This window comes from Mus caroli, unplaced genomic scaffold (assembly GCF_978045245.1).
Source record: "Mus caroli unplaced genomic scaffold, Mus_caroli_1 scaffold_1, whole genome shotgun sequence".
Classification (NCBI taxonomy): Eukaryota; Metazoa; Chordata; class Mammalia; order Rodentia; family Muridae; genus Mus; species Mus caroli.
In genome coordinates, this window is record NW_028227256.1 from 71,164,014 (window position 1) to 71,190,097 (window position 26,084).

General features: G+C 51.2%; 1 protein-coding gene across 13 annotated transcripts in view; it reads right to left on the minus strand.

The window, feature by feature from the left end:
• Tns1 (tensin 1) overlaps positions 1–26,084 on the minus strand; it is a 213,544-nt gene that overhangs the window by 153,036 nt on the left and 34,424 nt on the right. For 11 of the 13 annotated variants that reach the window (XM_029474293.2, XM_085838301.1, XM_029474288.2 and 8 more), the window contains exons 2-3: positions 14,962–15,076; positions 4,686–4,723 (exon numbers count right to left, since the gene is read on the minus strand). In XM_029474293.2, the coding sequence (XP_029330153.1) occupies positions 4,686–4,723; positions 14,962–15,076 (153 nt within the window). Of the gene's footprint in view, positions 1–4,685; positions 4,724–4,889; positions 4,914–6,029; positions 6,053–14,961; positions 15,077–26,084 lie in introns of those variants that run through there. The other 2 variants (XM_029474317.2, XM_029474312.2) reach the window with 2 other exon arrangements.

Genomic DNA, 26,084 nt, shown 5'->3' on the forward strand with positions numbered 1-26,084 from the left:
ACCAAGGCAACTCTTAAAAAGACCATTAAATTAGGGCTGGCTTACAGGTTCAGTCAATTATCAAGGCAGGAACATGGCAGCATCCAGGCAGGCATGGTACAGGAGGAGCTGAGAGCTCTACATCTTCATCTGAAGGTTACTAGCAGAATACTGACTTCCAGGCAGCTAGAAGGAGGGTCTTAAAGCTCACACCCACAGTGACACACCTACTCCAACAGAGCCACACCTTCTAATAGTGCCACTCCCTGGGCTAAGTATATACAAACCATCACAACTGGGAAGGAGACCAAGTCACTGGTGTGGTCTTTTCCCCTCCTGAGCCTGACCCAAACACAGGAAAAAAACTTGAGGGAAGCAAGCAGGTGAGAAATGTCAGCCATCCAGCACTGGTGCACCCAAGCCCTTCTCCTTTCATAAAACCCCATCTGACCTATAGGGGACCAAGAGTGTTCTTCGAGAAGAAGCCATGAGCTGATCTGGAGCCACAGGACAGCAAGGTTCTGCTTACAATTCCATCAGGGGATCAGGGAACCTGGGTTCAATATTCTGTAACTCCCTGCAATACCTCTGCAACTCTGTAACTCTAAAACCATAGTTACAATAGCAACACACGAATACAAGAAAGGTTGTAACATGAGAAAGTGGGGAGCAAAGAGAACGACAGAGAGGAAATCTACCATAGAGGAGATGCAGGGCTGGAGGGACAGCTCAGTGGTTAAGAACATTGGCTGAGTTTCTACAGGACCTGCGTTCAAGCCCGAAGGTGGCTCAAAACCAGCTTTGACTCCAGTTCCAGGGGCTCCAACTCCCTCTTCCAGCCTCCAGACAGCAGGCAGGCAAGTAATGCCCAGACATATGGGCAGGCAAAACACCATACATATAAAAATAAAATTTTTAAAGAGTGGGAAGGCAATGTTGGTTGTTTATTTAAAATCCTCAACCGCAGAGGAAAAAAGGGGTGCAGGTAATAACCCCAAGAGGCACAAGGGTGAGGGGCTGTGGGAGAACTGGCATCTACAGGAACTGGAAAGGGAGTTGGCAGGAACCATACTGAGATTCCAGTCCCTTCTCTCCCAAATCCTTGTTTCTCTTGCTTGCCATCATTCTTTGGTCTCCTCTCACCTGGTCAACCCTGGTACAAGCCCACTGTAGAGAAATACCAGAGCCCCACTGGACACCCTTGCTAGATTTCAATGGTGGATATGTAAAATAGGGTTACTGTGGGCCTCACCCACCACCCAGGCTGTGAAAATGAATGGGGGTACCTTGCATGTTGGGGAATTCTATGCAGCAGCTGGTGAGGGAACATGATAATGTACTCTGCCCCTCAGGCAGCCTCCCGGAACCCCTTAGCCTGACCCTTTTCTCTGGGCAGCTGAGGCCAGCATCTGATATAGTTTGAATCTCAGTATCCCTCATGGGCCTCTGTTCCCAGGTACACGCCTGCCATCTTAGCTACTGTATAAGCTAAGACAGGGGGATGGTAAGTTTAAAGCCACCCTGGGCTATAACAGAGTTCCAGGTGTGCCTTAACAGCCAGCCCTATCTCAAAGAAAAGTAGCGAGAAACTAGGGATGTAGCTTAATAGTTGTGTGCTTGCTTGGCATGTTTGAGGCCCTGAGTTCAATCTCTGATATGGATAGTAGTGGTGGAGACAATGTTGTGGTGGAGACAATGTTGTGGTGGAGACAATGTTGGGTGGAGACAATGTTGTGGTGGAGACAATGTTGGGTGGAGACAATGTTGTGGTGGTGACAATGTTGTAGTGGAGACAATGTTGTGGTGGAGACAATGTTGTGGTGGAGACAATGTTGTGGACGCAATGTTGGCCTTCAGCTTCTATGGCTACAGCTGGCCAGCAAGCCTTTCTCCAGCTCCAGACCCTCTGAAACAGGGTGAAACACAAATGGGGTTTTTTTTTCCTGCTTTGATCTTCTAAATTTAGGGAGATATTCGCTACATTATATTACTATATGTCCATGTTCCAGCCTCATCCAAGCATGGGTTCATACTATAGGAACATTCTCGGAGGCACGAATTAAGAACCAGCAAGAAAACTCCCCAATGAAGAGAAGGGAGAAAAATGGAAAAAGACACAAAACAAAGGAAAATCCCCACAGTGCTTTCAAGGAACCTTCTCCCACACTTCCTTTACTCAGTAAATGAAGCCACATGTCCCCAGTCACTCTGGCCAAGGACCTATGAGTCAGCCATTCCCTCTCACACCCAGGATCCCACCCACTAGCAAGGCTCTGGACTTTGAAAGGCACCCCAGTCGGCCCCTTGCTCGCCACCCCTGCATGCTTCTGAATGTCATACCAGCAGCCAGAACACCGGATAGCCTTGGGTGATTGCCACTAGCAGCTTCTGAGCCTGCCCTTGACCCTGCGCAACACAGCCTCTCACAGTGGTAACCCAGTCCAGTTTCTAGTGTTCTAAGCTCTCCAGCCTGAGCTTGGCCTTTCTGCAAGCTCACCTCACCCCAGGGCCTTTGCATTTGCTCTTCTTTCTCTTCCTTCAGTACCAGGGACATCTTCTGGATCCCATGTGACATAACTCCTCTAAGATCTCATGCTGGGCTAATCCTGCCTGATTCTCTTCTCTGCTGCCTCAGAGAAGTGTCCTGTACATGGAGAGGGCTGGCCAGTTGCTTGGTGAATCCTCTAGAAGCAGGGGATGGAGGAGATGTTCATCAAGCTGATCTAGCTACAAACCCACAGTACAGAACTCAGCTTCCCAACCAGAGGAAGAGGCAGGGCTGCAGCAAGAGCTGTGGTTTGGGGAGACTCTTGCCAGCTGGGTGGAGTACACACCACCAGGAGGTTCCACTTCCTATAGAGGAAAATCCTATGAAAAGCTCCATCTGTATGGAGGCGCCCTGCCCAGCCCCTCCCTTTTCTAGTTGGTCTCCTTGGCTGGGCAATGCGAGATCAATACAGCCTGGGGTACCTGCACCCCCAGCACAGGTGAGAATCTTCAGGCAGGAGGCCACTCCTAAAAGTCAGCTTTGATATCTGTCTGAAACAAGGGACCTCTGTCCATCACATCTTTCTGAGCCACCAAACCCCCCAAGGAAATTTTCACTGATAGTAAATCTACCACCCAAGACTCTTCATGTGTCTCCTTCGTGGGTACTAAAGAGATGGGTACTAACAGAGAAATGCAGATCAGGAGGGAGACACTTCCCAGTGGCCAGGGAAGGACAACCGACGGGGCACAAAGGGCTATGACAGAGGAACTATACCCACACTTTTTGGTGACTCAGTTTCTCCAACTGTAAAGCAGCACCATCTTCTGGCCCATAGGATTACAAGATTAAAATAAGATAGTGCGCATACCGGGCGCACTTTCTGAAGCTTAGGCCTACTGCAGAGCATTCAGTTCTGCTGAGAAACACCAATACAGGAAGGTGCAGGGAGGAGAAGAGAAGATTTGGAAGGTTCTGGGGTTAAAGACTGAGAACTCTATCCCAGATGAACTGAACAAAGAGGAAAATGGGGGAAAGGGCAACACATACTACCCCAAAGATAAAGCCAACCCAGACGGATAGCCTGTATCCCTATTGCAAGACACGGGGTCTTTGCAACCAGGAGTTTACAGTCAGGGAGGCCTCACAGCATATTCAGGATCTCACAGGAGGGGCAGACCCCTCCCAGACCTGACATTCCATCAAAGGCTCCTTCCCCTCCCAACCAGGCCCCGATTGCTCCTTGGTACCAGGTTTTTGTTTGGTTTGGTTTGGTTGTTTGTTTGAGCACTTCTGGTGCTCCTAGCTGAGCACTTAGAGTCTTTAATTCACCTAACACTCACAATGCTTTGGAGTTCTTATTCCCCATATCCTTGGGATGAAGGGGCTTCATTCAGCTAAAGCCTTAGCATGCATAGCATCACTCAACTAACAAAAAAATAAAGCCCAGGGAGGAGGGGGGGGGGTACGGGAGGGGGAAGTTAGGCACGACCGACCGCTGTGCCTAACCTCCCTGCTGAAGGCTCCGTGGCCCTCTCACCTGGGCTCCTGCCAGAGGTCAAGTTTATAAAGCAAGGGCCAGCGAAAGGCAAGGAGGGGGGCGGGGCGGCCTCGACCGTGAGCAGACGCTGGGGAAGAGCAGGGAGAGTTCTATCTAGTAGGTCTCTATTTACTAGCTCTATCTAGTAGGTCTCTATTTACTAGCTCTATCTAGTAGGTCTAACCGCCCGCGACGGAACTGAGCCACCTGCCAGCAGTTTCCTTCCAGACTCATGACACCCCCACCCCCCACCTCCCTACACCCCGTTACTCCACAAAGTGGACCCACCACCCTCTGCCCAGGCTGAAAAGACGTTTGAACAATCAGGGCCCAGCAATCGCTCCCGTCTTTTTGCCTCAGTTTCCCTCTCCTGCACGACCCGCCAGGAAGCACTGGAGAAACTAAGCACCCAAAAGGAGAGCTGGCCCATGAAGAACGGATATCACCGTGTCAGACGACTCCACGGCCCCGCCCCCACTCTCTGTCAAGCAACGGACCAGGCTACCCCAGGCTGGCCGAGTGGGGCCATGCAGGCAGTGCATGACGACCCCAGGACCCCCAGCGCCTCCGCGGCCTTGGCCTTCACCTTGACACTCGCTCCGCGCTTTGCATAAACAAAGAGCAGTTATTCCGCCCGCCCTAGCCCGCCCCTACCCCAGCCGGCCGGCTGCCCCTTACCTTGGCCTGGCATTTCCGATGACAGGAGAAGCTGCAGACTGTGGGAGCGAGACAGAAAGAAAGTTTTTAGCCGCGAGGTATGAAATGGAAACTCAGGCGCAATCTCCTCCCACCCCGGCTCTCCACGCCCGCCAGGGGGAGGGGGGAACAAGAAGGAGGGAGGGGGGACTGTGGGGAGAAAGGACGGGGAGCCCGGGTGCGTACCCCGAGGGCGTCCGCTGGAGCCCCGCCAGGCTGAGGTGGCGGGGACCCAGGCCTAGTGCCAGCGGCACAGAGGAGCGAGGGGCCTCTCCGCTCACACCCGACAGCAGGCGGGCCTGTCACACGTGCACACCCCTAGGCCAGAGGCCCGGGCACACCCGCAGGCACACACAGAATTTGGGACCTCCCTCCTCCCTCCCCTACACACACACACACACACCATGCTGGGAGCGTCACACACACCCATGCTGCAGAGACCCTGGGATCTGTGTCATAGGACACATGTGCACACACACACACAGTTCCTTCCTGCATGTTAGTACACACACACACACACACACACTCGGAGAACTTGCTCTCCCTCCCACCACAGAAGCTGGAATCAAATTTCCTATCAGGTTCCAGAAGCCAGGAATGTCCCCTGTTCGGCTGCCCCACCCCCGGGGCACTTGGCACTTGTAGGAGGTTCCAGGAGCCCTTCCCAGGGGTGGCTGAGGGCCTCTGACCTGGGCTCTGGGTTGATTTGGGTCTCCTGGTCTTTAGGTTGACTGGGACAGGAGGGCCCGGTCAGTGGTTACAGAAACAGGGCAGCAGGCAAGAGAACACCCTAAATCAAGTCTCAGCTGCTCCTATTCTGTCTGTCCTCCCTCACCCCTTCCAGCTTCAGCCACCAGCTTTTAGCAGTTGGGCCCAGCTGTAGAGGGTCAGAGGCCCCCTCCACAGTCATAGAGGCTCTGGAGTGCCCCACATCCAGCCAGGCCAGCAAGGTAGAGCCTGGATGTCACCTTGATCACTGGCACCCTGTCCTGGCCCAGCTCAGGTTGTGTGACTCAACACGGGCTGAACAAGGCTGTCTGTGCCAACCCTGGCAGCCCACAGAGCAGCTCAGGGCCATCACCTGTAGGCACATATGCCTTACCATGCGGTCCACACCCCACTCACCTTTGCCTTTTCCAGAGTCCCTGAGCTTGGCTCCCCAACCTAAGTGACAGCTCCCTCCCATCCAGAAGGTATTCCACCCTCCTGCCTTCCTTGGGACAGAGATCTTAGGACTGAGAAAACCTCAGTTCAGTTGGTTTGAGCCCGGAACACCCTCCACCCCACCCCCACTGCTGGCCATAGACTACAGATAGACACACTCACCACCACTGGTCCCGGACACCCCACTGTTCCTGTACCTGGTACTCAGTAAGAGTTTAATAGGTATCCAATGACCCGTGCTCCAACTAGGCAACACAGCAGAGCTGGCTCTGGGTGTGGGTAAGCTGGCCAAGGACAGCAGGAGAGCTGACCCTGCCTCCTGCCATTGGCAGCATTGAGTGGGCTAGGCTGAGCAGTACGGGGAAAGCTTGCCCTAGTGGTGCAGATAAGGGAGAGCCAGCAGGGTGACCAGCTCAGCTACCACCCGGGGCCCAGATGCAGGGCTTTGAGTTGACCCACCCCAAAATCTACATCAATCATGAACTGTTGGATCAGGTGAGCAAGCTGTCCCAAAACAGCAGAATCTCCATGACACAGGGCAGCCACAGGACAACCAGGAGGAGTCCTGATTAGGATCCAGTATTGATGGTGTCACAGAAGCCAGAATCTTGAATCAGACCAGTGACTCATCGCAATGAACATTTGCAAGTGAAGATGGGTGGACAGAGGGGTAGACTGTGGGACATGCTGTGACAAACTACAGCATCTGGGATGAGATGTTCTATGCTTTGTTTTGTTTGCTTTTTATTTTCTTTTGAGGGAGAGTTTACAGGGGTGGAGGGCGGACATGAGGGGATGGAGAATTAAGCGGGACTGCCGTGCATGGTGTGAAGCTCACAAAGAATCAACAGAAAGTTTAAAGAATAAATGTCTACTGAATTAGACCTACTGAAAATCTCCCCATGGCTCTGTGCCCATCCCCATCATTTAATCCTCTCCCACACTCAGTCTTTCCCTGAACTGTGAACCCCCTCCTTTGCCTCATATTCAACCAACAGCATCTTGAGTCCTCTGAGCCTCTCAACCCCCAATCTGGGCACTAGGGACATGTCGGGGGACTAGGACTCTGTCTTCTTCCAGTATCCACATTTCTGACATTCTCAGGATGCAACAAGTTCTCTCCTCCCTCGGGGCCTTTGTACATGCTGTTCTGACAGTCTGGAACTCAATCCCTCATCCCCAGTCCTTAGTGAGTCCAATCCCTCTTAGCTGGTGGAATCCACTCAAGACTGTCTCTTCATAAAGGGCATTCCAGTCTGCACACGTTACCGTGAGCTTCCTTCAGTCTTTCTGGTACCCCCGCCATCTCCTTGTCTGACCAGTCCACAATCTGGTCACTCTAGTAGTTCCCAGCTGAGCTATCTGCCTGCACCAGGAGCTTGAGTTCATAAGTCATTCAAGGCCCAGGCAGACAGACCCTCCTGTGATCCAGAACCAGGCACGTATGTGATGGAAGAATTCCCTTTGTCCAGGCAGTTCTCCGAGTGGTGACTTGATGATCACAGTCTGGGATGTTTCCAGCATTCATGTGGTAGGCACCCTTAGCAGTATCTTGTTGTAGGACCATAGGAGTCTCTCAATGGACAGACACTCAGCAAGTGTCCTCAAGTGGAGATGTGCAGTCCACTGACTGCAAGACAACAGCCCAGAGCTCTCTGCACTATATGTGGTATGCTCCCCACATGTGACTGTCCTTACCCCACCTCAGAGGCAGAAGCTCAGTACACAGGGCCAGGTCCCCAGGCATGGTACTCCACCTCAGAACACCCGTCCCCAGTTCCACTGAGTTCTGTGTCCTCCACAGGAGCCTCCTTCACAGTCTTGGCTACCTGTCTTTGGTCTTCTCCGGGGACTGCAGTGGTCCTGCAGTCTACATTCACTCTCTCTCTCTCTCCTGATGTTATTCAAGGTTTAGCCAGACCTTGCTGCTGGCCTCTCCAAGACCAATGAAATGTTCAGGATGATGCAGAAAGGAAGTGTGACGCCAACTCCGAGGGGGATTCACACCCTCTGCTAACCCCCACCCCCACCACACTACACACACACACACACACACACACACTATACTGATAGGGCTGGTTTGTATAATCTTTTTTATTATTAATTATTTATTTTATGTGTATTGATATTTTTCCAAATGTATTTCTGTGCATCAAGTGTATCCCTGGTTGCTTTTCCAGGCAAGAAGGAGTGGGATCCCTTAGAACTGGAGTTGGGAGCTCCTATGTGGGTGCTGGGAATTGAACTTAGGACCTCTGGAAAAGCAACCAGGAGGGCTCTTAACTGCTGAGCCATTTCTCCAGCCTTGGTTTGAGTAATCTTGACTATTCACACAACCACCACCACCACCACCACCACCTCCACCTCCCCGCCATCACCACCACCACCATCACCACCACCACCATCACCACCACCACCACCACCACCACCACCACCACCTCCACCACCACCACCACCACCACCACCTCCACCACCACCATCACCACCACCACCACCACCACCTCCACCACCACCACCACCATCACCACCACCACCATCACCACCACCACCACCACCACCATCACCACCACCACCATCACCACCACCACCACCACCACCACCACCTCCACCACCACCATCACCACCACCACCACCACCACCACCACCACCACCACCACCATCACCACACCACCACCACCACCACTACCACCTCCCCGCCATCAGGCCCAGCTGCTCGGCAAGCTTGTATTTTAAAGCCTTAGTCATCAGCACATGGTGTTATAGGGAAAGGCTGAAGCCATGAGTTTGGGTCTTGAGCTGGTTAATTTTCACTGACAGCTTGATTTGATTGGGAAGCACCAGAGGTCATTCAAGCACACCTCCGAGACTGTATATTCTTCCAGAGAGGAAGGGACCTCATCCTATGGAGAGGAGGTGGAATACAGGGGAGAAAAGAGAAAAAGCAGACACCACAGGCTGGTATCCCTCCCTGCCTCCTCCTGGGTAGCATGAACAGAGCTGCTCTGCCCAGCCATGCCTCCCCACCCCGACCCCACGCCAGCACAATGGACTAACACCTTTGAAACCATGAGCAAAGCAAGTGCTTCCTCCTGCTGCCCATTGATTGGGTGCTCTGACACAGGAGCAAACGTTCGAGGACCCAGGCTTAGGGTGGAATTAGATCCCTAAGTGTGATACAGGGACCCTGCTCCTTCCTGACTCTCTTTGCTTCATGGCTGCGGTACAGGCAAGGGCACACAGATTATACCACATACCTATTTAGAACCAACTCCTCTCTATAGTCTAGTCTAGCCTCTACCCCAGTCAGTATCCCCAAAGGATCTGTTCCTGCCATACCAACTTCCCCATATGGACCTTTGAGTCTGCAAGGAACAAGTCTGGAACGGTGAACTCATATATCTGCTTCAAGGCCCAGTTCAAAATGCCCCTCTGGATAATTATCCCCTGAATAATTATTCATTCATAGATGGTCCCCACTTCCTGTAAAGAGTCAGTACACACACATACACACATACACACATACACACACACACACACACACACACCACACAGCTGCTTCCCTGCAGTAGAGGGGGGTGGTCTACTCAGTTGCAGCTTTATGTAAACCACTACTAACATAGACAGGTTCAGTAAATGTGCACTTCCAGTTGGGATTGTCCCCAGCTAAAGCCCCTGAGATAGGGCTGGCATTGGGGGCGGGGGGAGGCAACAGAGCAGGCACAGCAGGTGAATACTGTGCCTTTTCTTATTTGTAAATGCTTGTGATATCATTTAGTTAATAATCTAGATACAGTAAGAATATAACAGCAATAGAGCATAGCAATGCACAGTCACAAAAAAAACCATCTCAAACTAAGGAATTGTTTCTGGAACTTTCGTATTTTTGAACCAAAGCTGGCCTCGGGGAACGGAAACTCTGGAAAGCAGTACAGAGGACAGGTAGGACTCCTGCGTGTTCAGACCTCTGTGGTCAATGGGATCTTCATCACTTGGCCCTAGTTATTACAAGGACACCTGGGTTCCTGTCCTAACCATTTTCATTTTGCTGTGTGACCACTGAGCAAGTCCCTACCCTTTCTGGTCTCAGACTCTTGCTCTTACAGGCAGCTTGCAAGCTCCACGGGACTGTACCCTCATAATTAGATGGCTCAATTTTGTTTTGTTTTGCTTTGCTTTCAAGATGGAGTTTTATTGCATAGCCAATGGCTGTCCTGGAACTCACTCTATAGACCAGGCTGGCCTCTGAGTATTGAGATTAAAGGCATGAGTGTACTACCATTACTCTTGATGGCTCAATGTTTACAATGTTTCCTTAGAATGCCCCGGGCACTGCAGCTGTCACCTGAGCTCTCCAGGGGCCAGAGTCCCCACCCCCACCTCCACCCCCCACCCCCAGGCCCAGGGTGAGCCACTCATCCACCTGCCTTACTCCTGGCCTTAGGAGGCCAGATCAAATTGGCCACGGCCCTGTCCCAGCTCTGACAGCCTGCTTCACCCGTGCTGGTCTGTCCCAGCACTGTGGTTTGAATGGGTCCCTGCTGAATACCTGTGCCAGAATCCAAGTCTATTGTGACAGTGCTGAGAGGCTCCTGCCTTCCACCCTCCCACCACACGGTGCTGCCCCCTGGTGGCCCCCCTGGGGCATGCAGCAGCTGGGAGCGCTAGTGGAAGCAAAGCAGGCCCTTCTCTGGGTATCAGGACTCGCACCTTCGTCTTGGACCCGTGGCCTAGAACTTTAGCAACCAGTGTCTGTTGTTTGCAAATGACCATCTGAGTAATTCAGCACAGTAGCACAGACAGTCAGATACCCCACATCAGTAACGACCACCCCTCTCAATCCAAGAAGAGGACCTCTCATTCCAGCCCTAGAAACATAGCCTGGGGGTTGGCAGTAACAGCCTCCTGGCATACAATTCTCTAATCTCCTTTGAGGCACTGGGATGTAGAGAAGATGGAGCAGAGTAAAACCTGCCCTGACTCCAGTCTCCAGATTCCCTCAGACTCCTGAGAGAGGTAACGCCTGGACAACCGTGGCATGCCAGGTCCTTGGAGGGCACCAAAGCCATAGATCTACCCACAATGCCTTCCTGCGCCAGATCCCTGAAGTGAGACACGACTGCCTACTGACTTAAAGCTCCAGGAAGCCCTGCCCTACCTTGCCTGGCCAGCACGGTCCTAAAGGAGCAGAGCCCCTGTAGTAAGAGCATTTGATCATGTCATCGTGGGGAGCTGCACCCCAACCCCTCCTGTGGCCTGCTCTGTCTCAGCTGGGCTGTAGAGCTCTGGGCTGGGGTGGCTTCCTGCCTTGGGAACACAGGAAACCACATTGTTGGGATCTAAATGGCCTTTTCCTCTAGAACTTGGGTCAGAAAATGCACACACAGCCACAGTGTGCACCTGACCTGGCCATAACCACCCCAGGCCTTGGCTCTTCCCCAGCCACCGCCGGGTCACCCATCTGTTCACTGAGCCCTGCCCCTGGCTCAGGCCTAGAGGTTTGCAAAGGCCACAGTGCACAGATGTTTGCTCAAACACTATTCTAAGTGTTTCTGTAAGGTATTTTTGAAACAAGATTGACATTTTAAATTAGTAATGGTATCTGTAGTGATTTGAATATATTTGCCCTGCCCCCATAGACGCATGTGTTTGAGTGCTTGACCAACAGGACCTTTGGGAGGTGTGGCCTTGTTGGAAGAAGTGCCTCACTATGGATGTGGACTTTGAGGTCTCCTATATATGCTCAAGCTCCACCCAGTGGATTTCAATCTCTTCTGGCTTCCTTTGAATCAAGATGTAGAACTCTCAGTTCCTTCTCCAGCACCATGTCTGCCTGCATGCAGCCATGTTTCCCGCCATGATGATAATGGACTGAACCTCTGAAACTGTAAGCCAACCCCAGTTAAACGTTTGCCTTTATAAAAGGTGCCTTGGTCGTGATGTCTCTTCACAGCAATGAAACCCTAACTAAGACAGCCTCTAAGCAGAGCATGTTACCCTCTGAGGTGTGGATGAGCCTTGTCCAATCAGCTGAACACTGACTGAAGAGGAAACGACTAGACTCCCCTAGCAAGAGAAACTTGGCCAGAACCCTGTGCTTGAACTTGACCTGCAAGACTTGTCCCCAAGTCTCCAGCCTAATGGCCCTCAGAAAAACTTGCCAAACCCCCATTGTCACAGGATCCAGTTCCTAAATGTCAATTGCTATGTCCCCATCTATATATCTACTCATTCATCTATCTATGTATCCTTCCACCCACCATCCACCCATCTTATATTCAGTACATACCTACAATCCACCCTTCCTTCCATCCATCAATCCATCCATCCTTCCATCCATCAACTCATCCATCATTCCATCCATCCATCCATCGATCCATCCATCCTTCTGCCCATCTAGAGATCTAGCCTTCCTTCCACCTCTAGTCTGTCTTTTGTGTTTCAGGCTTTCACTAAAGGTTCCATGATTCCCTCCTGCCTACTTCAGCTGCAGGAATGCCAAGTGCAGGGTGGGGACGGGTGACGTCGGTGGAGCTGGAGGACTAGACAATCAGAAAGCAAGTGACAACCAATCTCTTCAGAACCAGGGCTTCCTCCTGGCAGTAGAAGGGCCCTGTGGAGACAGGGTCCCAGATGCTGACAGTCTCTACCCAAGGCACCCAAGCCCTCCAGCATCTGGTCCAGGCTCACACTGTGTTGAGGTCAAGACTCAAAGATTGAGAGAACCCAGAAAACACAGGTTACGCTCTAATGACAAAGAATGAACGTTCACCATGTGTGAGGAGTAGAACAAGCCCAGGGTGAGTGTGTGCTGTTGACACAGCTACAGTCATGTCAAGGGCACCAAAGCCTCAGACTCATAGGTAACTGGCAAAGCCCCTCCCTCCCCACTGGGGTGGGGCTCAGAGGGACTGAAAAGCTTCCCTCTGGTCTGCGTGTGAATGTTGACAGCATGCAGAAAATATCCACTGTAGCTTTCTCTCCCAACCACCAAGATGTTTACAGCCCGAAGATTGCCCCCCTACAGAGACAGCTCCTACAGAGACTAGCTAAACTTGCCTCCTCCTTCAGAGGTATACACTAACCCCACTCACTGTTCAGCTGTCTAATAAACACACTAAACTACTGAGCTATGGCAGTTTCTCTATCAGAGAACCTAGTTCATTGGGTCCCAACTTCTCTGTCTCTCTGAATATATGTTCCTGTCTTTTCTTCATTCCCTTGAGTCCCAGAAGCCATACAAGGACTTGGTAACCATGGCCCCTCCACTAGGAAACAGGTTATGCATCTATATCTGGTGGTCCTGGCTGTGTGAATCAATGGATAGATGGATGGATGGGTGGATGGATGGATGGATGGATGGATGGATGGATGGATGGATGGATGGATGGATGGATGGATGATGGATGGATGATGGATAGGTAGACTGGGTGGATAGATGGATGGATGGACTAACCAACAGGATAAAGTGGATGAGTCTATAAGTAAAATGAATAGTGGATGGATGGGTGAGGGAAAAATATGGAGTAGATGAATGAACATAGGATGGATGGATGGATGGATGGATGGATGGATGGATGGATGGATGGATGGATGCCAGAGTCATCCTTCCACCTCCTTGCTGGGCTGCTCCCTAGGTCTTCTGAGGCCGGGTCCTGACTCCCAGTGGAGTGTCTGGCCTGGAGTCCAGGCTTTCCTCAGCCTCGAGGTTCAGGGTGAAACTGGGGGTACCCATTCACATGGGAGTCAGATGCGCTGTCAGCCAACCCTAGGATTCCCTTTCTCACTGTTCCTGCTTCTGCCTCTCAGGTGAGGGGAAGATTCCAGGAGGAAGAGAGTGAAGAGAAAGAGGAGACAGAAATGAATTTATATGACCTGAAGGTACAGGACAGGATGGAGGCTGTTATATAATCAAAATATGAAGTCTAAACTCTCTCCCCCAGATACCTTGTGGAGCCCCTGCTGGATCTCTTGGGAGAAAGGCGACTCCCTGTGGCTGATTTGGGTATTGCAAGCATTTTGTTGGCTAGATCAAGGCTAGGTGAGAATGGACAGCAATGCCTTTGGCCATTCAGGCATTTCCTGGAGACAGACAGACAGACAGACAGACAGACAGACAGACAGACACACACACACACACACACACACACACACACACACCATAGCTCTCTAGTCAAACAGTCCTACCTTCATACCCAACTGCTTTCCCTTGACCCCTCCAGAGTTCAGATCCTGAAAGCCTCACTCTGGCCCTAAAGACACAGAGATCCTTCAAAAAGCACATGACATCAGTGAGTGGGAAAGCCCAGTTAGCCCACTGGGATTTGGGGCTGTTTAAAATCAACTCAAACCACTGGAAGTAGAGGACAGTGGCTCTACTTCTTTGCACTGGGGCCGGGGGTGGGGGTGTGTGTGCAGAGGACAAGCACATGCTAGTCATGTTTTTTCCATGCACCAACCACGCACTTTCCATACTCTGAGTGCACATTTCCCATACACTAGCCACAAGGCTTCCACACAGCAAACATGTCCCTTCTGGTACCTTCCACATTGCCAATATGTACCTTGGTTGGTTGGCTGGTTGCTTTTTCAAGACAGGATTTCTCTGGCTGATTTGGAACTCACTCTCTAGACCAGGCTATCCTTGAACTCAGGGAACTCGAGGATCTGCCTGCCTCTGCCTCCTGAGTGCTGGGATTAAGGGTGTATGCACTATCACCCAGTGCTATCATATCCTTCATGATCTCCATGGCATCCGAATGACTTTCATCACCTGCCACTAGACTCTGCCACCCCAACCATCCCCACACAGCCACATCCTACACACAGACCTTCCTATGCTACCTGGTTACCATCCACGTTAGACCTATACCTTCACACAGTCTCTACCATTAATCGCCATGCCGTCCACTGCCACGTCATCACACACTCCATGTGCTTGTCACCGAGCTATGTGGTCGCAACAGAGCTAGGTGTTCAGTGTCCTCCAACAGATAAGAGATGGGCACACATGCTCAGCAGAGACCCCACACACCCCAAACCAGACCAGTCCACCACCAACAACAACAACATGCCCTGGATCCCATCAACCACGCACCTTTGCAAACACAGCCTTCCCGAGTGATGGCCTGCCGGCAGATGCCACAGGGCTTCACCTTCTTGAAGGCCTTCACCTTGAAGTGGTGGGTCTTGGGGGCCTCCAAGTCTTCTGGCTGTGGGAAGAAAGGCCCAGAGGTCAATCAGGTGAATACTGGGGTCCCGGAAAGGAGGCAAGGGCAGAGGAGGAAAAACTGGCGAGACAGGAAAAACCAAGGCAAGTACCCTGGTAGGAATGAAGTGCCTAAGGACCAAGAACAGTATAGGGCTGATGGGACAGTCATGCCAGGCTCCCAGACTAGGAGGATCAGTGGACAGGGCGCAGACAGTGACTGCAGACTCTAGCACCCAGGCAGGGCTCACCCTCCATGGCTTCCATTCATGTTTCTCTTCCCACTCACTTTGGTACTTTAGGGTACAAACTAAACTGCAGTTAAGTGACTACGTTTAAATGTGCGTCTTCATTGGGCAGAGCTAACGCTGACTGGCCTGGCTCTTGCCTAGTGTAAGATCCTGATCTGCTTCCCAGCCATTACAAAACATACATGCCGAAAGAATATTCCTTGCTACAACGTACCCAGTGCACCTCCTGTAACTATGTTCCAATGGCTATTGCATGACTCCTCCCAGTTAAAACCTCCCACAGGAACCCCAAGCTCTGGACACCTTCTACATACCAACCACATAGCCCATATGTACCTTCTACACTCCAACCATACACAGTCCTGAACTCCTGGGACCTTCCTTGGCAGCAAATTGCTTCACTCAATTGTACGCTCCGTACAGATGGAGTTATTAGTCTGTAACCTAGTGTGCAGGGTTTCTCTTGAAACATTTGCATGTTCTGATGTAATGCAGCCATTCCTCTGCTGCATGGCTGCGTAGTATTCCAGGTGTGAGTGCAGTAAATGTATTTATCTGTTCCACTGTGGGTGGCCCTGAATCTCTGTAGCCCACATTCCAGCATGTCATTTCCCTGTCTTCAGACTACCATTCACCCTAGTCTGAGGGTCCTGCTGCCTTCATTTTTATTTCCTATTCTTTTGTCGTTGTTTCGTTTTGTTTTTTGGGTTTTTTTGTTTTTTGTTTTTTGTTTTTTGTTTTTTTTTTTTTGAGACAGGGTTTCTCTGTATAGCCCTGGCTGTCCTGAAACTCACTCTGTAAACCAGGCTGGCCTCGAACTCAGAAATTCGCCTGCCTCTGCCTCCTAAGTGCTAGGATTAAAGGTGTGTGCCACCACGCCCAGCTTCCTATTCTTTATATTATGAAAATATTCGGGCTGGAGAGATGGCTCCGTAGTTAAGAGCACTGACTGCTCTTCCAAAGGTCCTGAGTTCAATTCCCAGCAACCACATGATGACTCACAACCATCTGTAATGGGATCTGATGCCCTCTTCTGGTGTGTCTGAAGACAGCTACAGTGTACTCATATACATAAAATATATAAATAAATCTTTAGAAAGAAATAGAGAGAGAGAGAAAGAGAGAAAGGAAGGAAGGGAGGAAGAAAGGGGGGAGGGAGGGAGGGAGGGAGGGAGGGAGAGAGAGAGAGAGAGAGAGAGAGAGAGAGAGAGAGAGAGAGAAAATATTCTGGGGGCCAAACCCAGAACCTTGAATATGCTAACTGTATGCTATACTGCCTACTCTTGTGAAAATATTGTATGTTAAATTTCCTGTTTGTTTGATTTCTTTGAGCCAAGATCTCACCTTGTAGCCCTGAAACACAGGATCCTTCTGTCTCTACCCAACCCCCCACCCCCTAGGTTCTGGGATCACAGCGTGTGCCACAACTCATGAAACAAATTCCTTCTGGAGACTACACCACCAATTGTGTGAGAAAAGCAACAGGTTGGAGTGTTGTTCTTCTATCTGACCTGCCAAGTGTACCTAGGCCAGCAGGTCTCTCTCTCTCTCTCTCTCTCTCTCTCTCTCTCTCTCTCTCTCTCTCTCACACACACACACACACACACACACATATTTCCCCTCCAGACAGCACTACAAACACACACTCACCAAGCTCTGACAGTCAGTCCTTTGTAACCATACAAGAGAGCACACTCTAGACCAATGGTTCTCAGCCTGGGAGTTGAGACCCCTTTGAGGGGTCAAACGACCTTTACACAGTCATCACTTAAGACCATCAGAAAATACAAACATTATGATCCATAACAGTACCAAATTACAGTTATGGAGTAGCAACAAAAAAAAATTTATGGTTGGGGTCAGCAAGACATGAGGAACTGTATTAAAGGGCTGCAGCATTAGGAAGGTTGAGAACCACTGCTCTAGAACATAAAGCCTTGCACAGGCACGGCCCACTGTACAGCTCATTCCACACGTAGACTACAGAGTCTCCCACCCTGGGGACTCCTCAGGGAAACACTCCCTGCCCTGACATAGGTCCCTCCTCTACAGGAACTCTCCAGGGAACAGGCTCAGCTGGAGCCCTTTCTGGGCACACACCGAGGCCAAGTCGTGGACACTGCAGTGTGCAGAGGGATCTCATCACACACCTTGTCCCTGAGCCTCCCAGCTCTGAGCCAGGGCCAGAGGAGACAACTTGGCTTGGAGGAGGAAGAGTGGCCCACACACTAAGCAAACACAGGCTCCTATCTGACAACACGGAGGAGGTTCTGGGTGCTACCAAAACACAGAGAAATGCAGGCAGTAAGAGACTGGGTCAGAGGCAGCAAGCCAAAGAGACAGGAAGAAATAGACAGAGGGAGGAGGAGGAAGCCGTCTGAGAATGAGACAAGCCACAGAGAAGATAAGGGCAGAGAAGAAGTTAGGCACAAGCCACGAGTACACAGAGAGCAAGCATGAATAGAGGCACACAGCTAAGAGGGAACCAGGAAACAAAGAGGGACAGACAGAAGGACCCAGAAGCTCCCAAAGGCCATATCAGGGAAGAGCTGAGGCTCCGGACACAATGATAGCCGTGGCTTCAAAGAGCTCATTGTGAGGCAAATAATAAACGAAAAAATCAAAAGGTGGAGGATTAAAAACAGAATAGAGTCTCCAAGCTCCTCCCCACATTGTACAAATAAGTCACAAAGGATGAAACAGGGTTTGGAGGCACACCTGTAATCCCAACAGCCTGAGTTCAAGGTCAGCCGGAGACAGACCTGAAGCTGTCTCAAAAATAAAGTGGGAGATAGGTTTCCTGGACAGATGCCAATCAAGTGATCAAAGTAAGTTACTGTCACCCGGGACGAGATGAATGGAAGTGGTACCCGTGGGATGGCTGACCAAGTGTAGAGTATCACTCTCTGACAGTCCTGCCAAAAGCCACAACCTGAATCCAATCAAGAGGAAACATCAGGCTGAGGCACAGTCTACAAATGAAATGGCCCGGAGCCTTCACAAGTGACAAGGTTACGAAAGTCACGGGAAGACAGAGATTCCCAGACAGGAGGCGACTCCAGACACGGCAGCTAAAAGCAGTAGCTGATTCTGAACTAGATGTTTGTGGTGGCCTTAAGGACGTCTCAGGGACACCATAGTGTCTGAGAATTAGAAGGCAGTGGCATCTTCATGCCATCAACCTCTGATGTTGGCCTCTGTGTCCCCTGAAACGGAGTCCTCGTGAGGTCAAGGAGGTATTCAAAGTCGAGGGGGGGGGCAACAACTGCTCCCCCAAAGTTCAGGAGGGAAAGATCTTTGTGCCGAGTGAGTTTGCAACCATTCTGAAGCTTAAGATTGTTTTGAAATCAAAGATAGCCAGGCAGACTAGGTGAAAGGCAAGAAAGAGGCAAACAGACAAGTCCAGGGCAGAGGTAAAAGCAAAGCAAGAGGTTGGAGGCACCAGCAGCGCCTCCTGGTGGTCAAACTGAGCAGCAGCACTCCCTGAGCCGGTCCTGAATACCCCCCCAGCTCCAGCCAGGAGTCTACCATTCCAGACAGCTACTGCCTGGGTTCAGTGAGGGTAGGGGCCTCCACCCCCTTCCAGTCTGCTGTCTCTCCTCCCACTTTCTCATCTCAGAGTTTGGTTGTCAGATTTCCTGGTCAATTTTGTCAGACATCCTGGGGATGGGCCCCAGCCATGGCGTGGGGTGGGAGGTGGAACAGAGAGGGAACTTGCAGTGCAGTTGGAGAGTGATGTGAGGGAGGCAGGCAGGAAGTCCCAGGCCTCTTTCTTCCTCCCCACTTAAAGAAACAGAATTTGACATTCTAGCTAACCTTCCAAAACTCCCCTCCCTATGCCCCCAAGTCCAGCCCTTTCCCCAAAGCCTAAGGAAAAATCCCTTTCCCCAGAGCTCAGTAGGAGTCCTTACAGCCTAGTGGGCTGGAGGGGGCAAGTGACGCCTTCCAGGCTGTTAAGAGACTATCCAGGCTCATGCCTGGGACTGTGATACCACTGTCCCATCTGTCCTGGAAAACCTGAGTCTATAAACTTGCCCACAGTGGACCCGGAGGGCTAATGGGTGGTTCCAGGACTCTGACCTCCTCTAAGCAGTTCTGGGTGACTTTCCCCTCATCTAGCTCTGATGGAAGAACAAGCCTGGAATACACTGGGCTGTGTAGCCGAGTGCATTGACAACTTTCTCTGAACCTCAGTACAAGTCAAAGCTTCGAGCTGCAGAGGGAGGGGCTGTGCTGACAGCTGTGGGGAGCAGAGAATATGAGGACACGTTAGCCCCCTAAGGACAGACTATAAAAATCTGTGGGAGGAAAAGTCAGCTCCATCATCCCCAATGAGAAGCAGGCCTCAGCTTCCCACACTAGGAAGTAGGGTATCCAGGGATGCTATAGAAAGGCTCAACACGTGGATTCTAATGTCACAGGATGGTGGTGGAGATGGTTTAGGGTGGGTTAGCCTCCTCCCTCTGATACCCAAGGATGTCTCAACCCTACAGACCAGAGTCAGAGCTTGCTACAAGAGCAGGTTGGTGTTCAAGTCTGGCTCACCCTGCCCTGCTCGCCCATCTGGGACTGCTCCCCAGGTCCAGGCAGAGGATGAGAGTGAGCCCCATAAAGCCCACAAGCCCATAAAACATGCAGTGCCATCCAAGGACGGTGGCTTGTTAGGACAACGATTGCTGTCTTCCTGACAGGCGGCAGACAGCCACATGGGGCACAGCCAGGCCCTGCCCTCCTTGGATTAACAGGCAAGCCCAGAGGCAGGAGACATGGCCACAATGAAGGGAGGGGTGTCCTGGTGGCTCCAGCACTGTCCCACCTCCCTGTGAGCCAGAGTCAGAGCAAGGGAGCAGGGAGAGGTCCAGCTGGAAGCCCTGCTCCCCAGCCCTCAAGCCCCAGCAGCAGAGGGCTTTCAGAGCCTAAGGCCTTGGCCCATCTCAGCCCTTCCCTCTCTCCATTCAGCCAGCCAGAGGGTGTGGCACAACTGGCTGGACCATCAGGGGCTCTAGCCAGGCCTTGGTCCTGGTTGGGAGGAACTGCTTGCAGACAACTCCCTTCCTCGAGGGGCAGAGAGGCAAAGGGCTGTGTGCTAAAGGGGTCCACCCACTGTGAGAAAAAACCCCAGTTCTGCCCTCCTCTGGGGCTAAACAGCTCTGAGTGGCCAGAAAAGGACAGAAGTCTTCTAGCCAGAGAGCTGGGCAGCCTGGGAGATGGGATGGCCAAAAGCTGAGATAGGCTTTACCCTCTCCCTGTGACCCGGCCATCAAGGTCCCCTAGCCCTTAGTCGGGGAGTCTTAGTGCCTGCTCTCAGGCTTCTTCCTCCAAACCTCACCTTCACGGACAACACAGAGTTGACTCCCTCTTGGGCCCCCAATTAAGGGCCTGGCCTGCCCATGTTCTTGGTCACCCTGGTGGGAACTCTGAGTCACACTCAGCCCCTCCCTGCCCTCCCCCACTCTCTCAGCAGCTCGTTGCCAGATCCCGTGACTTTTGCCTCCTAATTCTCTCCACAGACAGTCTCTCTCTCTCTCTCTCTCTCTCTCTCTCTCTCTCTCTCTCTCTCTCTCTCTCTCTCTCTCTCTCTCTCTCTCTCTCTCCTGCTTTTCAATTCTGCTGCCTCTGACCCTTCTCAGCCTGGTCACTTCTGCCTAGGGCTGTTGTCATAGCTTCCAGGACCTCCGAACACCAACTTCAACTTCAACTCTGCAGGGGCCATGACACCCCCAAATGTTTCCCCCAAGAAGTCCAGGGAACATGCGGTACTCACAGGCAGGAGACTCATCCTCCATGCCCATCCACTCTCCCTGCCCACTGCCCACTCCCAACTGTCTATTCTAAATCCACACAGGCTGTGACCCCATCCAAGGCCCACCCATTGCAGGCCCGAGCTATCATTCCATGTCTCAGTAGCCTTTTATAAACCTAGCAGTACTAGAGCTGGTGAGATGGCTCAGTGATTATGAGCACAACCTGCTCTTCCAGAGGACCCAGGTTCAGTTCTCAGCATCCACATGGGATCTGACACCCTCACACAGACACACATACAGGCCAAACACTAATGCACATAAAATAAAAATAAATTGATTATTTTAAACAGACAGACAGACAGACAGACAGACAATAATAGCAGTACTGAGGACTGAATCCAGAATCTCACATGCTCCCACACTCCAGGCAAGCATTCTACCACGAAGGGACGTCCCCAACCCCTTGGTCTCCATTTTAAAGACAAGTTCAGCTTTCTCACACAAAAGCAGAACTAGAAGCCCTGGTCCCAGGTGCCGGTCCAACCCCCATGCTTGGCTCCTTGGTGTGAGCCATCCTGATCACTGTTCTATTCAGTATCTTCCTGGCAACATACTGTCATTTGGCTGGCCCGGCTAACCTGACCCTCTCACCATACCTGGACTGCACAAAACTATCCAGGAACCAAATCCCCTCCAGTGCAGCCTTCTAGACCTCCTGCCTGGTAGCTTTAAGCTTGCCAGTTAGATCTCCCAAGAGGAACCTGCTGAGACCCAGCCCAGGGCCTGCCTCCAACCCACCCACTGCATCTCCCCCATCTGTCTCTATCACTCCTCACCCTGGACACCTCCATTTCCATCTCCCTCCTCTCTTCTCTCCTCCCCCCCCACCCCCCACCACCTCACCCCTCTTTCTCTCCCTTCCTTCCACCCTCCCCCGCTCTTTCCCAAGTTAGTCCCTGGTATTGCTGCATTAAAACCTTCTGCTTCCCTGAGTGAAGTCAGCTACAGAACCAGGAGGTCACAGAGATGTAGACATCTGAGGTCCCTAAGCGTGGCCAGGTGCCATAGTGAGAGGGTGCAGCAGTTCCCTCCCTAAATCCTCAAAGTGACAGTGACTTCCATGAGGCTGAGGAACTGCCCAGGTCATGTAGATGAGCAAAGATGCAACAAGAACTCTAGTCTGTCAAAGGCAGTGCCCGAGGTCCCCAAGCCCTGCCCTTAGTGTGATCTCTGATTGGAGTGTCCCCAGAGGCCCTCAGTGACAATCCCAGGAAGGAGGCCTGGCATTCCATCACACTGGCGCTCCTTGTCTTAACCACCACCAATCTTTTCTTTTAACCTCCTATACTTGTGTTCGGAGAGGTCCCATCTTCTGTGAATCTACTTTAAAATTTTGTCCGCTTGGGGCTTAGGCGATGGTTCAGTGGTTAAGAACACTTACGGAGGACTTGACTGATCTCATGGTGGCTAAAAACCATCTGTAACTCCAGTTCTTCTGACTTCTGTGGGTATATGGCACACATGCGTACATGCAAGCAAAAGATTTATACACATAAAATATTAAAAAAAAAGAAAGAAAGAAACTATATGTCTCCCGAACTGAGTGTGATGACGCACACCTGTAATTACAGTCCTCGAGAGACAGGGATGGCAAGTCTGAGGGCAGCCTAGGCTATACAGCATGCCCAAGGCTAGCCTGAGCTACACAGCAAGACCTTGACTCTAAAAAACAACCACTGGGCTGGGGACTTGGCTTGGTTCGTAGAGAGCTTTCTCGGCATGCCAAATCCCTAGGTCTATCACCAGCACCATATAAAACTAGTAGAGGTAGGCATGGTCATGACTACCCCTAATCCCAGCACTTCAGAAGTGGAGACAGGTCGATAAGTATAATTCAAAATCATTTTTTATACATAGTGAATTCAAGGCTGGCCAGAACTACACAGACCGTCTTTTAAAATATGTATGTATGTATGTATGTATGTATGTATGTATGTATGTGTATAACCTGAGAGATATTTCCTAACCATTCCCCTCCCAAAGTCCAGGTTAGCCCTGATTTTTGGTAACACTCACACAAGTTATCAGTTGGCTACAAGTTGTTGAAGGATGTAGGCCTCCCAGTGGATGGCCAGGGCACAGAAGGAGCCTAAGTGGAAAAGCAGTTAACTGGTTTGTCACTATGTCATCTCCCAAACCATCCCTAAATTTCAAGAGTATTAGACAAGATCTCCTTCTACCCAGAGATTCAGTGGCCGCCCTCAACCCATTCCCTTGTCTCAGGAACACTGAGAACCATTGGCAAGATGGCCTTAAACAGCCTACATGGCACCCCCTCCATGATTCCCCTTCTATTGACCAAAGATGGACTGCTTGTCCCATCCTACCTCACAGAACCAGTGAGGTTCAAAGAAAATTGTGCAAGTTGAAGAAATACACAGAGATGGATACCGCAGAGAGAGAAGCCACTGGACTGTGGAGGAACGGCTCACTAGTCGACTCTCCATAACTCGTTCAGCTTACATTTAAATACAACCCACCCCCACCTGCCCAGAGTGAGCTGAGCCCTCCCACATCAATCAGGAGTCTAGAGGATGTGCCTACAGACTTGCCTACAGGTCAGTCTGACGGAGGCAACGTCTCAACTGAGACTCCCTCTTCCCAGATGCCAAGTTGATGAAGGACCCTAACCTAACCATCACAGTGACAGAAGTGAGATTTGCACCCTGACAAGTCACGCTCTGTCCTCTGTAGAGGAAGGCCTGCACTGTGGGGACCTTTGTACCTTTATATGACCCCATTTTCATTGACCTGAATGCCTTCCATGAAGAGCTTCCAGAATGAGAGCCTTGGCTGGGTAGGCAAGAGATCAGGTTCTAATCCTGCCTCTCCTGCTTGGTATTAGGAGAGCCATCCTTTACTGAGCTCTAGTGTGTGAGAGACATCTGCCTAAACATACATGAATTCCCAGTGGATATTTAATAACTGCATTCACGTCTTAGCAACAGAAATCTTATCCATGTTGGGGACCAGGACTCTATCTCTAACAGTAGGGGAGAAAACCTATTCGCCTTAAAGGTAGGTAGGAAAACCCATAGCACAGAGATGTGAAGAGTTGAGCCATTGTCACACAGCTCAGGAATGCTGAGACAGGGTTAAACCCAGGCACGTGGCACTTGCTGTCAATCCCATGAAAGAGGCAATGTACTTCCCTCTGACTTGTGTGCCTCACAGGTCACTTTAAGGATCTTTGCAACAGTAGAGTTTGGATACTGGTGCTGGTTAGGGCCTTGAAGTCTGACCCCATCCCCTCCATCAGGCAAAGAGAAGTAGAGGGAGAAGGTTCGGAGCAGAAAGCCAGTGGAGGAGATGCATGGCCAGAACCGTCCAAGGAACACAGGGACTCATTTAGGAAGCTTCTGGCTGAAATATTCACTCAGCCCTTGAACGGAACCCAGCTTAGAAACTGGAACCTGTCACAGTCTGCAGCTGGCCTTGGAGAACACTATCCAAGTTTCTGTGAGGTCCAGAAGACTCAAGGGACCAGTGCTCTGCAACTGGGCTCGCTCAGAGTAGGGTGAGGACTGAGCCTGGGTCCAGTCCCTAGTTCAGGCCAAATGAGCCACTCTCCAGCCTGAGAGCCAGTATCCTCCCTAGAAGGAAGGGCTGTAGTCTGCCGCCATCCCCACACCAACACATTCAATTAATAGATGTGTAATTATTTTCTAAATAAACTCCACTTAACTGTGTAATAGCAACTGGAAGCACTTGGTGGGAAAACCAACTTATGCATAATGCACTGCTGTGCTCACTGCTATGTTCCTCAGCTAACGAAGCAAGGTTGACTGCTAGGGCTTGTGAGGACTCTGGGCCACAGATGTGCCACTTTATAGATGCAACATCTGCTTATCTCCCCAAAGAGAACATGTGAATCCATATGCCCTGGGGACAAGGTCTACTTCCTCCAGACCCTGCCTTGACGGGCCTCAGTGAGGCTGCACAGCTAACCAGTTCTTGGCTCCAGGAGAGCTAGCCAGAGCCTCTCTGTCAGAATAGACACATGAGTCCTGTCCCACCACGTCCTTCCCAGGGAGATCCAGCCCCATCCTATCGGGGAACCCAGAATTCCCTAAGTCATGGAGGAAAAAAGGGTTCAACATTTTCTCAGTATCTGCAGGATGCCTGAGCCTCCAGTCTCTTGATTGCACTGTACGTGTATTTGCAGACAGGGAAACTGAAGCTCCGAAGCTGTCTTAACGAATACTGCCCATTAGGTTAATGATGGAGCCAGGATGTGAGCCCAGAACTGCCTAGTATCAAATTCCACCCACCTGCCATCCTGACAGACACCTCTCAATGCAAACTGACTCCCTAGAAGGTTTATGCAGCCTCTGTCCAGACCCTTCTTCTGATGGATGCCACCAAGTCATCTCCCCTCCTACTGCCAACAAACCCCAGCTTGGTCAATGCTTGTCCAGGAGCAAGTACCACTAAAGCTGCCTCAGGCAGGGCATGGCACTCCAGGATGCTCCCTCTGTCTGTGTGTGAGCTTCCACTGCAGAACAGTGGTAGAGATAGGGGCTGGGACATGTTAAGGGGGTAGAAAAGAATAGAGGAGAAGATGAAAGCTCTGCTGGTCTTACAAAAGCTTACGGAAAACCATCTACACGTGCCTTGATCACTAACCCCTGTTTCGAGGAAGGGCATCCACACTCAAGGATTTTTCACTGTGTGCTAGGCACTGCCCCGGGGCATTAAGATGCTCCCTTCTGACAAGCCCTCTGAAAATTCTTCTCTCCATTCATGGGGAAATTGAGGGCCACTGGGCTGAAGTCCTTCTCTTAAAACCTCTCAGCAGAAGTACCAACTGAGCCCTCTTGATGTCATCCCTGAGAGTCCATGTCTCTCCTGCAGGTTACCCTACCTACCACATCCTCAGCCCAGACACGAACTGGGCCAACACCCCCCATCAAGCAGCAGCCCAGGAAACTACTAGAACATCCCTTGTACAGGACAC